Source organism: Lithobates pipiens, unplaced genomic scaffold, assembly GCF_037356315.1.
Source record: "Lithobates pipiens isolate NorthernLeopardFrog02 unplaced genomic scaffold, aLitPip1_a1.2 Scaffold_8, whole genome shotgun sequence".
In the NCBI taxonomy this organism is placed as follows: Eukaryota; Metazoa; Chordata; class Amphibia; order Anura; family Ranidae; genus Lithobates; species Lithobates pipiens.
Window position 1 is genome coordinate 682,466,317 of NW_027507903.1, and position 16,916 is coordinate 682,483,232.

At 46.4% G+C, this 16,916-nt stretch overlaps 1 protein-coding gene across 2 annotated transcripts in view; it reads right to left on the reverse strand.

Annotated features, from left to right (window-relative positions):
- Positions 1-673: 673 nt before the first annotated feature.
- The window catches only part of LOC143962127 (mucosal pentraxin-like), an 86,346-nt gene continuing 70,103 nt past the window's right edge, over positions 674-16,916 (reverse strand). The window contains exons 3-4 of one of the 2 annotated variants that reach the window (XM_077471454.1): positions 14,110-14,727; positions 674-1,506 (exon numbers count right to left, since the gene is read on the reverse strand). In XM_077471454.1, coding sequence (XP_077327580.1) covers positions 905-1,506; positions 14,110-14,727 — 1,220 coding nt within the window. In that variant the 3' untranslated portion in view covers positions 674-904. The remainder of the gene's footprint in view (positions 1,507-14,109; positions 14,728-16,916) is intronic. The other variant, XM_077471453.1, reaches the window with a different exon arrangement.

The following is a 16,916-nucleotide window of genomic DNA, read 5'->3' on the forward strand; positions in this document are numbered from 1 at the left end:
AAAATGCAGGCAAATCCTCCTAAGGATAACGATGTCTCATCCGAGGCATGCGATCTAAACACTAGCTTGTCTTCACTAAAGCTCCTGATGGTGGAGATGGGTTTCACTGCAGAAGTAAGGAATTGCAACCCAACTTAAGCTTAGGGAAAGACCAAATGAAAAACAATACATCAATCAGAGCTAACTACAGCCCGCCCAAAGAGTACATTTAGATAGTAACCCCTGTTTAGGACAAGGAGGCTACACTTCCATGGATTTCAATAGGGTTTGGATTTGACATCCACATTTCGGTGAAGTACCCCAAACTGAAACTGGGTACATGTTGGCTCATTGCTAATTATATTCATGATGAATATTATCAGTGGACACCAGATATTTGCAGTGCGGTGATTGTTCTTGGATTTACCAGATCACAGCTACCACACTTATTGCCCCCTGTGCTAGGCTGAAAGGGTTCAAGGGATCTCCTCTTTGGTTCTAAGTCTTAGTACCTCCTATAAATACTTGAAGTAGAAGGAAGGGGTGAAATGTGAATAAAACTAACCAATTAGATGTCAAATTGTATAACAAAGTGAAAACAGAAAGAATGCCACTTGTATGTTGCTTCTATATAGATTTTATTTTAGATAGTTTATGTTTATATTGATTATAAGATTATATTATAGGACTATTATGTTACCATTGAGAAAATAAAAACTCCAATGATTTATAATCCTGTTTACAATTTTTGTGTGTTTTAGTTACACTATAAGATCATTGATTCATTGATTATTTGATCTTCACTTATCATTGTCAACCCTCATTATTTATGGGGATGACAAATAAATCATCATTATCACTGTAATTCAGAAACAGCAGTTGGGGTATCTTGAGAACGAAGTGCATACGATGAGCTCATTCGCTTTCACGGAAATTTGGGCTGGACAAGAACTTCCCCTTTGATCTCACAGAATAGAGATATCCAATTAATGACATTTCCATTGTGTCTGCCAGAGATGACTTTCTTGATGTCTTCTGGAGTCAGAACATAATCCCACATGTGGACGTCACTTATTTCACCAACCAATGACTGCTTATCATCAAACTTTCCACCAAAGGAATCTTGGTCCTGTCCCAGAACAATGCTGGTCTCAGCTGCGATAGAAGACCCTTTCATGGAGCCTCTTCTGGGGTAGAGTTTCCCACTGACCCAAAGTTGGACCAGTCCAGTGTCGGAGTTCCAGGTCACGCAGATGTGCCTCCAGTCCAAAGACTCCAAGTCTGTCTTAAAACGAGTGAGTTCCTGGTTGATATATACGGAACAAGTGTTTGGAGGCTGTAGGTAGATCACAAAGGCGTTGTCCTTCTCGGGAGTAGCAAGAGAGAAGAGAGTATAGGGGCGGGAAAGGTCGGTATAAGAACGTAGACAGACGCTGACTTTCTTCAATGGTCTTGTAATTGTAGGTCTTAGAATGACATAATCTGTGTCGGTTTCTTTGGGGAAGACGAAGACTTTATCCTCCAAGTCTAGGGAAGAAAACAGACAAAGATTATTACTGGTTCATGTCAAAGCTGTACATGCTGAACTATAAATTCATAAATTATTTATAGATGCTAAAAATTAAAAAGCACACACATATATATATATATATACTGTATGTATCTTGTCACTTTCAATGGCTGCCATTTTAAGCATAGACAAGGGCCCTATTCATTCTATGTTTAGTCTCAGCCACAACCAAAGTCTTTGATGTCCAGGCTCTAGCTATCGTTTGTTTGGCCACCGTGGACAGCTGTAGAAATAATAGGAATTGCGAATGGGTCAACTCTGCTGGTTTTAGGTTTAGGAGAGCTGTTGCAGGGTCTGGTTGGAGATTGGTTTCTAAGGCCTTAGAGGCCAAAGCAAAAATGGCTTTCCAGAACTCTTGATTGTCAGACATTGTCACCACACATGTAGATGGGTGCCTGGATCTGAGCAGCCTCGGAAACATGATTCTGAGTATGATGGGACAAATTTTGCAATTCTAGCCGGTACAAGATACCAATGTGAGGGGACCTTATAGTTAGTTTCTAAAGCTAAGATATTAGGCGAGGAGGATTTAGTGGCCATCCAGATATTAGACCATTCTGCGATCTCAAATGTACGCTCCAAATCTAGTGCACATTTATTAGTATATGATGGTAGTGAATTATCTAGGTTGACAGTTAGTTGCTGGTAGAGGATCAATATGAGTAATACAGTGCTGTATCACAAAAAATGGCCTGGCCATTAAGGGGGTAAACCTTCTGGTCCTTAATTAGTTAATTGTGTGCGGAGTGCTGGACACACAGGTGTGTATGGGAAGCATGATGTTTTTGACATCACGTTAATGCGGCTGATGGCTTTACTGGCTCCCTTTAGAGTGTCCTCGGGGGGCCCAAAGCGATGTGCCCCGAACACTCCCACTGTTAAATTCAGCTTTGTGTGGTGGTATGTGATTGGTGGTCTGTAGGGCGTAGGGCGGTGCTTTGAGCGGAACAAATTGGAGCACTGTCTTTTTAAGGCTAGTTACCTTTCTCTTGCAGGTTCTCTTACTTGATTGTAGGGATCTCATGCCCACACTATATATATATATATATATATATATATATATATATATATATATATATACAGTGTATATATATATATATATATATATATATATATATATATATATATATATATATATATATATATATATTTATGGTTCAGAGCCCTCTGACCGGTACGGATAAGGATGACAAACAGGGTTAACATAAACTCACTTACTTGAAATGGACCTGAAAGTGTGCCCTGGTCTAACGTACGGTATACCAAAATAAGGGGGCAAAAACATTCAGGTAGGGATTGTGCTTTATTTGATTTTAGTTTAGTTACTGGGTGAGCTTGACGAAGGCTTGGGCCATCTCCACTTGTGGATTGGGCATGTAATTGGCAAAACAGGTGGACTTCCATCTGCCCAACTTCTTGATGACATGGTCCGGGACCCCTTGGCGGGAGGCTGTTGAGACTGCTCCGATACGGAACGAATGTCCGGAGTAGTGAGTAGGGTTGAGCTGAAGGATACATAGGAGTATCCTGACGTGTTCCATAAACCGGGCAGCGTTTAGAGGTTTCGTATGAAATGGCAGAAGCGGGCTCGTGTCTGGTTGATCGGCCAGAAGGGTCAACAAGCGGGTGAGAGTGGAGACTGTCGTGGTAATTCGGCTGTATGCTATCCACACAACCCCATCTACTGCTCTGCTTCCAATAAGCACCCATTTCCGTCTTACTGATATAATGTTTAGGCTTACCTTTTCCAACCCATTCATCCCAATGAACAGACTCAACCATCCTTACGTTCTCAGTTCCATGCTTATGCCCCCCCCTGGGGGCTCAACATCGCCTTTTATTATCTCCCAAAGAATTACAAACAGGAAGTCCTGCCCCCAACAGGCAGGCACTTCCTTTGTACAGAAAATGACATCACAGGAAATTACATACATTAAAGGGGAGGGCATTCACAAGAGGAAATGCACACGCCCCCTTTTAGTCAGTATGGCGCACAGACCATAGTGCTTTCAAAGTAAACAGTATGGGGTGAGCTCATTATAATTCTTAAAAGCTTGAGACAATCTGCGGGGACATTGCTACTGGTGTTGTCAACATACGGTACTAGTATATTAACAAGGCCGATAACAATGTCCTCTTATTAAGGCAGATATGTATCCAAAAAGGATAACGTAGCCACACAGAGATAAAATAATATGTCTATCTCGTTATGTAGACTTCGCTTCTCTAATGCCCATATTCATTTAAAGGCAAGAAGCCCAGCGCATTGCGCTTGGTACCTACAAACCAACAAACATCCACAGACACAGAGAACACGTCTCAAATCTGATGAGAAGGTTTTCATACTGACTTTTTACCACTGGTCTGGATTTGACCCAAGTGCGCTCTGCTAGAGCGCTCCTCGATCAAACTGGACACAGGGAGACAGATGACAATCTATAAAACACACATCCTAGAATAAAATGTTATACAATCAAATTTTCCACAACAAGACCGGGCACCAGCGCTTGTCGGTCTTATAGAAATGGATGTCTGTGCCAGAGCCAACCTGCTGCGTTTTGGAGACTGCTAAGTGTAAAATGAAATGGTCTTCGTAACGGACCAGGTGGCGTTTGCAAAGCATGCGTTCTGCGGGGCTGTAACAGGTAAACTCGCCTGGCCGTAAGAAGCCGTAGAAGGCCAGATGTATGGCTGCTTGAAAGATGACACTAGGATGAAGACCGAAAGGTGATGTGGCCAGGATATCCGACATGTTTCTAAAAATATCTCCTGTGATAGGCAGCCGTCTGGTGCTGGCCACTGGCTGGCGCTTCTGGACGCCGCGTATGACAGCTCGAACGGTGTGGTAAGAAAATAAAGAAGGTTCAGCAGGGTCCTGGAGGGACGTGAAATGTTGTACAGCGGCCAGATACAGCCGGATCGTATTATAGGATAATGCAAGCTCCGAGTGGCAATAGGAGATGAAGGCCAGGACTTGTTTGACACGGGACGTCTCTGTGCTGTGATGTGTCATGAAGCGGTTAAAGGCCCTCCAGGCCGTTTGGTAGGCCTTGAGGGTATTACGTGAGAGGGAGAGATCGATGAGCTGGGTTTCCGCTAGGGGGTGTGGGGCTAGTCCAGGGTCAGCTGAGACCAATCCGGGATAGCTGCTGACGTTGGTTCGACTTCGGGCACCTGATCGAAAAATGAGACAAAATTAAAGCGGGAGAGGGCGTCCGCTGCCCGATTGAACTTACCGGGGATAAAGGAACAGTGTATGTTGAACTGAAATAATAACGAGAGCTGAACCAGCCGACATAGGAAGGACATCATCACTAGAGACCTGGACCTGCCTTTATTAATGACCTCTGCAGTGGCTAAATTATCTGTTGAAAAGGCCACAGTTTGACCCGACCAACTGCGGCCCCAAGTGTGTGCTGCAGCTACGATGGGGTATAATTCGAACAGGGAGGATGTTTCGGATAAGCTAGGTATCGCTAGTATCTGGGGAGGCCAGGGAGCTGCGAGGCAGAGGTGGCCAAAAACTGCGAAGCCTGTGGAGGCCGCCGTATCGGTCACCACCTGGGGTGAAAGGGAAGATATGGAGGGAATGAACAGGGACACGCCATTCCAAGATGACAGGAATTCCTCCCACATAGAGAGGTCCGCTATTGCCGCGGGATCAAGGCTGAGGACTTGCTCCGGGTCCTGTGTGAGGGACAGTAAGACCAATAGGCGTGACACAAAGGAATGACCCTGAGGGATGATGCGCATGGCGAAATTCAACATGCCGAGAAGGGATTGCAGCTGTCTCTTGGTGCAAGTTCTGGCGCAGGTGAAGGCCCTTAGGACCGCCCTGATGCGGGCCAGTTTATCCGGGGGGAGGCTGGCCTGCATGGTGTTGTTGTCTAGGTTAACCCCGAGAAAGGTGATGGACTGCGTTGGACCATCCACCTTGTGCTCGGCAATGGGGACGTTGAGGTTCCTGAAAACCACCCTTAATTTATCCAGGTCTCCTGGCGGTGAGCCGGGTGGCTCGATCAGCAGGAAGTCATCCAGATAGTGTATGACTCCCTGACACCGTGCTACGTGCAGCAAGATCCACGTGAGTGACTGCGCAAAAGTGTCAAAGAGCCAGGGGCTGCTTTTAGACCCGAAGGTCAGTTTGGTGGCAAAATAGTACAGCTCCCTCCACTTGATGCCATGCCAGCACCAGAGAGATGGATGGATGGGAAGGAGCTTGAAAGCATCCGAGATATCGGCCTTGGAGAGCCAGGTGCCCGTGCCTGTTTTGAGAATGGCCTGGATGGTCGTGTCTACGGAGGCATACTTAAGAGAGAACTCCTCGGAGGGGATGAGGGAATTAAGACTGGGGATAGAAGAGGAATGAGGCGCTGACAAATCGTACACCAATCTCAGTTTATTTGAGAACTTGCCCTTGACAAGCCCAATAGAGCTGACTCTCCAGGTGTTGAAGGGGGGCTGGGTGAAAGGGCCTATGATAAAGTCCCGGTCTAACTCTGTCTGTAGGAGTTGATCAATGGCTCGTTCATCAATGGCTGCTGACCGTAGGTTCCGGCACTCGTACGTGAGGTGAGGGAGAGAGATAAGTCCAGTGTGAAAGCCTTGGGTGAAGCCCTGAACAAGGTAGACGGACAGTGAGGGAGTGGGATGAGCCGCAAGGTAGATGCTGAGCCATGAGACGTCAACCCGGCTCAGTCATGACTTCTTAAGCTGTTTGACTTCGCACATAAGCCTGGGATGGGCCCTTTGACATAGAGTGCATATGTGGAGCACCCGGCATTGACTAAAATTACATGACCAGTAATTGTAGTTGTTGCAGATTGCTGCACCTCCTACAGTCTTGACCGGGCGCCCAAACTTATCCATCTGCGGCAGGCATGCCGGCGCATGTTGGCCCTGAGCAGTACCTGAAGTAGAAGGATTGTCTGAGGGCCGGGCTGTCACTGAATTAGTGCACCAGGTGGCGGTATGGGTAGCCGACTAGCAAATTGCGCAGAGGGGAGACCGTAGACCCGCAAAGTGACGGCAGAACAGCTCAGTATCCATGACGCTCCAGTCAGTAGGCGTCTGGAATTGGAAGAGCCTGGCGGCCGCTTTAGCGGTGAGGGAGCGGTGGTAGTCATAAAAAGCAAAACCGCCGTATTTGTAGCCCATATCTACTATTGCATGGAGGTAGCGATCCAGCTCCTCTCTCCTGCTGGGGAAGGCTGAGCAGATAACATCCCTCAACATGCCGAAGGCCAACGTAAATTTGGTGACCAAAAGCTTTCTGTCCAGCCTGGGGTCTTTGGCCTTGAGGACCACTGACACATCCCCCCATGTGTACGCCTTGTTCTCCGCAAGATCGTGGATGGAGATGAGTAGAGAGGCCAGATTGACATCCTTGCCCTCTAAGATGTCCTTCCTGACGTTGGCCGATACTAGATGAGAAGGGTACACAACTGAAGTACACCCGGTGATACCTGTGAGTGGGGTAGTCACTGCCTGGGCTGCTGGTACTGGAGGAGAAACGGACGGGCGGGTCTCGAGGAGGGCCACCCGATTCTGGACCTCTGAAATTGAGGTCGCCAGGGAAGATACCAGGGTATGAAGTTGTGAAATTGAGGAGGCGATAGAACCCAGGGAGGCCTGCTGGGCACTAGCTCCTGCCGCAGCTGGAGGAGGAAAGAGGAGCTTGAAGAGCTCTGCCTTTCTGTCTGTCACCGGAAAGGGTACACCTCTGCTCCTCAGCTCAGTTGTCAGTCTGGGAATGGTCCATGCTCTGGGAGACCGCAGGCTGCCACTCTCTGAAACTGGAGATGGAGATAATGGGGCTGTGAGATCCTCACTGCCGGCCAGGGACATGGTGGCATAGTCCAGGCCTAGGCTAGCCTACTTGTCCTCGGGGTTGGGTTTTCTCTGAGCGGAACCTACACAAGGGTGACATGGATTACAAGACTTGTTGGTGACTCCTGAAGATATACATACTTAATGAGAAGGACACTCCCGCTCATGTGCGTTTTCTCCATTTTTTTTTTCTTACCTAAGGAGGCACCATCCGAACAGGTGCAGGGTGGACCTACTGAAACTCGACTGACCTGAGAATATGAAGGCGAAGTTTGTTTGAGAGTTCTATACCTGAACACAGATAGCTAGCTAAATAGTGACTTCATGGGGTGGTGAGATTTTGAAATGAAATGAAATGAGACAAACAAACAAATGAAACGTTGCCTTTAAATAAAACGTCTGCCATGACAGAGGTGCGATTCGGTCGTGTCGCAGCTGCAACTCACAGCGAACCGGACTCTGGAGCATGTATTGAAATGAGGCAATTTAGTGAAATGAGGCCGATGAGCAAGGCCCCCGGCAGGAATCGGAACATTGAAGAAACAACTGGATTCGAACCAGGGAGCAGTAGGTGACAGTGAAATGAGTGAATCTGCCATGACAGAGGTCTGGATCGCCATGCCGTAATCTTGCGACCGAGCACGAAACGGACTCTGGAGCATGTACTGAAATGAGGCCTGTCCTGGGGCACGCCGAGACGAATTTGGTACACAGGTGTGACTATTCATACCGGAGCGTGATAGGTGAGATGAAATGATACCCATGACAAAGACAAAAATCAGAGGGTGAGCCCATGAATGATAAAATGAATCCTGTCTCTGGAGCATGTACTGAAATGAGGCGAAAACAGCTGGGCACACCGGAACGAATCGGTGCATCAATGAATGCGACAGGATTCTAATCGGAGTGTAATAAGTGACAGAAATGATATGCCATGACGGAGACAAGAATCAACGACTGGACTGATGGTTTTAACAAAGAATCCGTCTCTGGAGCATGTACAGAAATGAGGCCGACAGCTGGGCGCACCGAGGTGAATCGGTGCATACATGAAATGCGACTGGATTCGTATCGGGGCGTAATACGTGACAAGAAATGATATGCCATGACAAAGACGAAAATCAGGGACTGTTCCTGAACCTGCGAGTGACTCCGTCTCTGGAGCAAGTACTGAAATGAGGCCAAAAACTGGGGCACACCGAAGCGAATCGGTGCATCGGGGATGCGACAAGATTCGAATCGGATCGCGGTAAGTGACAGAAATGAATGAAATGATTCGAAATGATTCGAAATGACATGAAATGATTTGAAATGATTCGAAATGATATGAAATTAATTGAAATGATTCGAAATGATTTGAAATGATCCGACATGATTTGAAATGATTTGAAATGACTCGTAACGATTTGAAACGATTCAAAATGAATTTGAAATGGCTCGGACTGCTTGACGTTTGACATGACGAGCAGCCGGCTGTGATTTTTAGAAATGATTCGAACGATTCGAATATTTTAGAAATGATTAGGGAGTCGTTCGACTTGAAAATGAAATGTCTACGAAATGAGGTGCCTGATGTGGCATGACCGATGTGTCACGAACGGGTGATAACTACTTCTCTTCGAAAAGAAAAGGAGTAGTGACATTTGAGGTAATGAGTACGGGTGACATTATTAAAACACGTTTGTGAAATGTAATGTGAGAGGTTCGTGAGTTCAGGATATCGTGTTTAGTGACATAGCAAAACATGAAATGAAAAAATGGGAGCCGAAGCCCTCCCTGCGACAGCTGGCCCAGATGCGTTGTACGACAACGGCAATTTTTTGAGTAAAACACACGAACGCTTAGGAAGACAAGACGACTGACAACATGGACACGATCGGGACTAACAAACACGGGAACTCAGGAACACAACTCACTACATTTGGTCTCGAATAGTCGGCCCTAGATCTCTGACGTAACAGATATCGCGCACAGGAACCGACAAGGAAGACAGCCGAACTGGCTGGTTAAATACCCCTCCGGGCTCCTCCCATAATTCCAGGCCATCATACTGGCCTTCTTTATATATATATATATATATAAACTGCTAAAACCAATGGCCAGTACTCCATACTCATACTCTTGGACCTCTCTGCTGCCTTCGACACAGTTGACCATCTGCTCCTCCTCAGCAAACTACACTCCCTTGTCCTCTGTGATTCTGCTTTATCCTGGTTCTCCTCCTACCTATCTCAGCGCACTATCAGTTTCACTTACAACTCCCCCAAATCTCCGTCCTTGGGCCCCTCCTATAATCACTCTATACCTCTTCCCTGGGCCAGTTGATAACCTCCCATGGCTTCCAATACCACCTCTATGCCGAAGACACTCGGATCTATCTCTCCACTCCTCAACTCACCCCCTCAATCTCCTCACGGATCTCAAACTTACTGAGTGACATATCAGTATGGATGTCACACCACTTCCTCAAACTCAATCTTTTGAAAACTGAGCTTGGTTATATTTCCTCCTTCCCGGTCCCCCCCCCCATGACTTTACCATTAAGATCAACAACACAACCATTGGTCCCTCCACACATGCCAGGGTGCTGGGTGTAATAATCCTTGTCTCTGATCTCTCCTTCAGCCCCCATATCCAATCACTGGCTAAATCCTACCGCCTTCACCTCCGCATCTCCAGAATTCGACCCTTCCTGACTAATGACACCACAAAGCAACTCGTTCACTCCTTGATTATTTACCACCTTGACTACGGCAACTCTCTCCTTAATGGCCTACCCTTACACAGGCTCCTCCCCCTTCAGTCTATTATGAATGCTGCTGGTAGACTAATACAACGCACTGATCGTTCCGTGTCTGCTGCTCCTCTCTGCCGATCCCTTCACTGGCTTCCCCTACCCAAGATACAAAAAGATGCTCCTCCACCTACAACCATCTAAAAAGACAACGTTGTCTAAAACTAAAACATCTAGGCCCCGTTATGCATCCACATACCCAAACAATCGTGCAGTAACCATATAATCATGGAATGTATGGCTGGGTATACCCAATGCCCAGCAAATGCATCCTTACCAGTGATCAGAAAATGCATCCCTGCATTCTGTGCGTAACGCACTCCTGATCCCTGCATTCTGTGCGTAATGCACTCCTGATCCCTGCATTCTGAGCGTAACATGCTCTTGATCCTTGCATTCTGAGCGTAACACGCTCCGGATCCCTGCATTCTGAGCGTAACACACTCCTGATCCCTGCATTCTGAGCGTAACACACTCCTGATCCCTGCATTCTGAGCGTAACACACTCCTGATCCCTGCATTCTGAGCGTAACACACTCCTGATCCCTGCATTCTGAGCGTAACACACTCCTGATCCCTGCATTCTGAGCATAACACACTCCTGATCCCTGCATTCTGAGCGTAACACGCTCTTGATCCCTGCATTCTGAGCGTAACACGCTCTTGATCCCTGCATTCTGAGCGTAACACGCTCTTGATCCCTGCATTCTGTGCGTAACACACTTCTGATCCCTGCATTCTGTGCGTAATGCACTCCTGATCCCTGCATTCTGAGCGTAACACGCTCTTGATCCCTGCATTCTGTGAGTAACACACTTCTGAACCCTGCATTCTGTGCGTAATGCACTCCTGATCCCTGCATTCTGAGCGTAACATGCTCTTGATCCCTGCATTCTGAGCATAACACGCTCCGGATCCCTGCATTCTGAGCATAACACGCTCCTGATCCCTGCATTCTGAGCGTAACACACTCCTGATCCCTGCATTCTGAGCGTAACACACTCCTGATCCCTGCATTCTGTGCGTAACACACTTCTGATCTCTGCATTCTGTGTGTAATGCACTCCTGATCACTGCATTCTGAGCGTACCATGCTCTTGATCCCTGCATTCTGAGCGTAACACGCTCTTGATCCCTGCATTCTGAGCGTAACGCACTCCTGATCCCTGCATTCTGAGATTAACACGCTCCAGATCCCTGCATTCTGAGCGTAACACACTCCTGATCCCTGCATTCTTAGCGTAACGCACTCCTGATCCCTGCATTCTGAGATTAACACACTCCTGATCCCTGCATTCTGAGCGTAACACACTCCTGATCCCTGCATTCTGAGCGTAACATGCTACAGATCCCTACATTCTGAGCGTAACGCACTCCTGATCCCTGTATTCTGTGCGTAATGCACTTCTGATCCCTGCATTCTGTGCGTAATGCACTCCTGATTCCTGCATTCTGAGCCTAATGCACTCCTGATCCCTACATTCTGAACGTAACTCTCTCCTGATCCCTGCATTCTGTGCGTAATGCACTCCTGATCCCTGCATTCTGTGCGTAATGCACTCCTGATTCCTGCATTCTGTGCGTAATGCACTCCTGATCTCTGCATTCTGTGCGTAACGCACTCCTGATCCCTGCATTCTGTGCGTAATGCACTCCTGATTCCTGCATTCTGTGCGTAATGCACTCCTGATCCCTGCATTCTGTGCGTAACGCACTCCTGATCCCTGCATTCTGTGCGTAATGCACTCCTGATCCCTACATTCTGAACGTAACTCTCTCCTGATCCCTGCATTCTGTGCGTAATGCACTCCTGATCCCTGCATTCTGTGCGTAACGCACTCCTGATCCCTGCATTCTGTGCGTAATGCACTCCTGATCCCTACATTCTGAACGTAACGCTCTCCTGATCCCTGCATTCTGTGCGTAACACACTCCTGATCCCTGCATTCTGTGCATTGTTTTCCACTACCAAAAAAAACACCAGCCGCCACTGCAAATAAATATGTGAATGTGGTGTGCATTTGTATTTAGTCACTGACTACAAATGCACACCACATTCACATATATATTTGTAAAAAAAAAAATGAAAAACATTTATCATTTTCCTTCCACCTTCACAGTCATGTGCCACTTTGTGTTGGTCTATCACATAAAATCCCAATAAAATACATTTACGTTTTTGATTGTAACATGACAAAATGTGGAAAATGCCAAGGGGTATGAATGCTTCTTCAAGGCACTGTACCTTGATTACTTTGTTTGCCCCCCCACCTAAAAAAAACAAAAAAAACAAAAAAACTTTGAGCATCAGCCACCACTGAGGTTCAGATTTTTTTTCAATAGCAAACATCTTATACTTACCTGCTCTGTGTAATGGTTTTGCACAAAGCAGCCCCGATCTTCCGCTTCTGCCTGTGCTCCTGACACCTCCCCCTTTGCTGAGTGCCCCCATAGCAAGCTGCTTGCTCTGCGATCACTTGAGCTTGCTTTCCCGAGCCACTTCTATGTGTCTATGAGACAAACAGACCATGTCTCGGCTCCGTGCCCCCCCCCCCCATTGCTTTATCGGGATCTGGCTCAGGTGAGTATGGGGGGGGGGGGTTGGGCTGAGAGGGGAGCTACGCACTGAATTTAAAAATGAATGCATGACGGTAAAAAACCTTCAGCTTTTAGAACCACTTTAACCGGTTCCCGACCAGCGCACGCCGATGTACGTCGGCAGAATGGCACGGGCAGACATATTGGCGTACAGGTACGTCCAATTTTCAATGCCGCCCTGCCGGTCGGGACCCCCGTGAGTCCGGTCGTGGGTCTCGCGGACTCGATCGCCGCGGGCATACCCGCGATCGTCTCACGGGACAGCTGAATGGAGGAAATGCTGTGTAAAAAGCATTTCTCCATTCTGCCTAGCAACTAGTGACGCTGATCTCTGCTCCATGTGATTGGAGCAGAGATCAGTGTTCACTAAATGAAAGCCCAACCCCCCCACAGTTAGTAACACACCCCTAGGAACACTTAACCCCTACACTGCCACCCACTGGTTAACCCCTTCACTGCCAGTGTCATTTACACAGGAATCACTGCATTTATATAGCAGTGATTATTGTATAAATGACAATGGTCCCAAAAAAGTGTGAAAAATGTCCGATGCGTCCGCCGCAATGTTGCAGTGACAATAAAAATCGCTGATCGCCGTCATTACTAGTAAAAAAAAATAATAATAAAAAATTATCAATAAAAATGCCATAAAACTATCCCTATTTTGTAAACGCTATAACTTTTGCGGAAACCAATCAATAATCGCTTATTGTGATTTTTTTTACCAAAAATATGTAGAAGAATACGTATCGGCCTAAACTGAGGGAAAAAAATGTTTTTTTTAATATTTTTGGGGGATATTTATTATAGCAAAAAGTAAAAAATAATGTGTTTTTTTCAAAATTGTTGCGCTATTTTTGTTTATAGCGCAAAAAATTAGAGAGGTGATCAAATACCACCAAAAGAAAGCTCTATTTGTGGGGAAAAAAAGGATGTCAATTTTGTTTTGGAGCCACGTCGCACGACCGCGCAATTGTCAGTTAAAGCGACACAGTGCCGAATCGCAAAAAGTGGTCTGGTCTTTGACCAGCAAAATGGTCTGGTCTGTAAGTGGTTAAGGGAACCTTTAAAAATACTAATGAAAAGGAAAAGTTATGACCTGCAAATGATAATTCTGTTTGACCCAAGAGATAATGGACTCAAGGTGGACCTCTGTCTGAAAAGTCACAATCCTACAGTATTATGATCATCTTTCACTTACAATTGTCAGTGTCACCTCTCATTGCTGATGTGCATGGCACATAAAGTCTTCTTCATTGTAATTCTGTACTGAAAGCTGAAGGATCTTATTCATTAATAACCTTAATAAAAGGTGTATATAGTAAGATGATAGACTTACGTTGAGTTTCGGGTTTGACGAGAACTTCCCCTTTAATTTCACAACGTAAGGACTTCCAATTAATGACATTTCCATAGAGATCACCAGAGAGGACCTTCTGGATGTCTTCCTGAGTCAGGACGTAATCCCACATGTGGACGTCACTTATTTCACCAACGAATGACTGAGAAGCATCGAACCCTCCACCATAAACATCTCGGTTTTGTCCCAGAACAATACTGCTTTCAGCATCCATATAATTAGCATCGCGATAATATTGTGTCCCGTAACCCCTTTGGGAGGAGAGCTTTCCATTGAGCCAAAGATAGATGGCCCCTGGATAGCTGGAGTCCAAGGTCACACAGATGTGCCTCCAGTAAAAAGGCTTCCAGTTTGGTGTAAAAGCAGACATTGCAGATCTTATGAACACCTTATAGGTGTACGGAGGCTCTAAGTAGATATAAAAGGCATTTGGGTGTTCCGGAGCAGCTATAGAGAACAAAGAATAGGGACGGGAAAGTTCGCTGTAGGAACGTAGACAGACGCTGAGTACCCGCAATGGTTTTGTAATTGTAGGTCTTAGAATGACATGAGCCGTGTTGGTTTCTTTGGGGAAGACGAAGACTTTACCTTCCAGGTCTAGGGAAGAAAACAGACAAAACTCATTACTGATAGATATCAGAGCTTAGATGCAGAACAATAAACTCAACATTTATTTATAAATGATAGAATCCAAAATAAATATAATTAGATACACTCATATCCAGGGGTGGACTGACAACTCATGGGGCCCCCGGGCAATAGGAGATTATGGGGCCCCCCGGGCAATAGGAGATTATGGGGCCACAAGTATACACACACACACACTATACAATCACACAGTATACACATACATGTACACACAGTATACACATACATGTACACACAGACATGTTTCTATTGGCTGAGAAGGTACTGGAGAGGTGGGGCAGCTATAATCTCAGGATTTTTAGACCAAAAGGATGTCGGTAAGGGACATTTCAGAGGCAGATGTAATAAAAAAAATAAAAAAAAAACAGATTTTTACATACTGTCCCTGGTTTTACTGAGGCTGGCAACCCTGATGGGGCCCCCTAATGACCCGGGGGCCTTCGGGCACTGCCCGAGTGGCCAAATGGTCAGTCCGCCGCCGCTCATATCTCAGGAAGATCATTATATTTCTTTTTATTTTGTGTATAGACATGTCGTTTTTCAGATCCAGTATGGTGTATGAAAAATGTGTTTTGACAGCTTACATTTTCCATCTTTTCATTTAATAATATTACTACTAATAATAATTAACCAGTTGAGATCCGTGCTATAGCCAAATGACGGCTACAGCGCGGACCTCCTTTGCCGGGACGACGTCTATTGACGTCGTTCCGTGCACGAGCGGCCTGTGCGCCCCCTGAGGGACGCGCGCGGCGCGCTCTGTGATCGGCGAGTCTATAAGACTCACCTGATCACGGATCCGAGCAAGGGGTCGATCCCAACCCCTTATCACGTGATCAGCTGTCAGCCAATGACAGCTGATCATGTGATGCAACGGAGCCGGTTATCGGCTATTATTCCTCCTCGCGCTGACAGCGCGAGGAGAAAAAAAAGAGCCGATCACCGGCGGCTGTGATCGGGACATCAGTCCCGATCACGGCCAGCCCTGCCAGTGCCCATCTGCCCCCTGCCAGTGCCACCTCATCAATAAATAAGTGCCCCCCGTCAGTGCCACCCAGCAGTGCCCACAGTGCCACCCAGCAGTGCCCACAGTGCCACCCATCAGTGCCCGCAATCTGCCTCAACAACGGTGCTGCACCCCAGTGCCACATATCCCTGCCCATCAGTGTCATCTACCAGTGCCCATCAGTGCCGCCCATCAGTACCCAGCAGTGCCACCTATCAGAGCCACCTATCAGTGCCACCTATCAGTGCCCATCAGTCCCATCTATCAGTGGTACCTATCAGTGCCCCTTAGTGCCACCCATCCGTGCCACACATCCGTGCCATCTTATCTGTGCCCATCTGTGCCCATCAGTGCCACCTTATCTGTGCCCATCTGTGCCACCTTATCTGTGCCTATTGGTGCCACCTTATCTGTGCCTATCAGTGCCCACCAGTGCAGCCTATCAGTGCCCACCAGTGCAGCCTATCAGTGCCGCCTCATCAGCGCACTTCAATGAAGGAGAAAAATGACCTGTTTGCAAAATTTTATAACAAACTATTAAACATGATTTTTTATTTTTATTTTATTTTGCATCTTTTTTTTGTTTGTTTAGCAAAAAATAAAACCCCCAGCTGGAATTAAATACCACCAAAAGAAAGCTCTATTTGTGGGAAAAAAATGATAAAAATTTCATTTGGGTACAGTGTTGTATGCCCGCGCAATTGTCATTCAAAGTGCATCAGCGCTGAAAGCTGAAAATTGGTCTGGGCAGGAGGGGGGTTTAAGTGCCCAGTAAGCAAGTGGTTAATAATAAATATAAGAATAATAATCAAAATAACAACAATAATAATAATAATAATTATTATTGTTATCTCCAAACATTCATCTAAAATTTTAATTAAAGACCCAATTTGTAGATTATAGGAATGTTAACACTGTTAGATATACAAACTGGCTCTACATTCATTAACCAATTGCCGCCTGCCCACCGTCGAATGAGGATCGGTGTGGCTCTCGTTCTGGGAGGACGTGATATGAAGGCGCCCCAGAATGGCCACTCATGCATGCCTGAGGGCACAGCATGGCGATCGTGGCTGCGCCGTGTTCCTAGGACATGCTGTGACCCTGATCTCTGTAAAAAGCCGATGACATG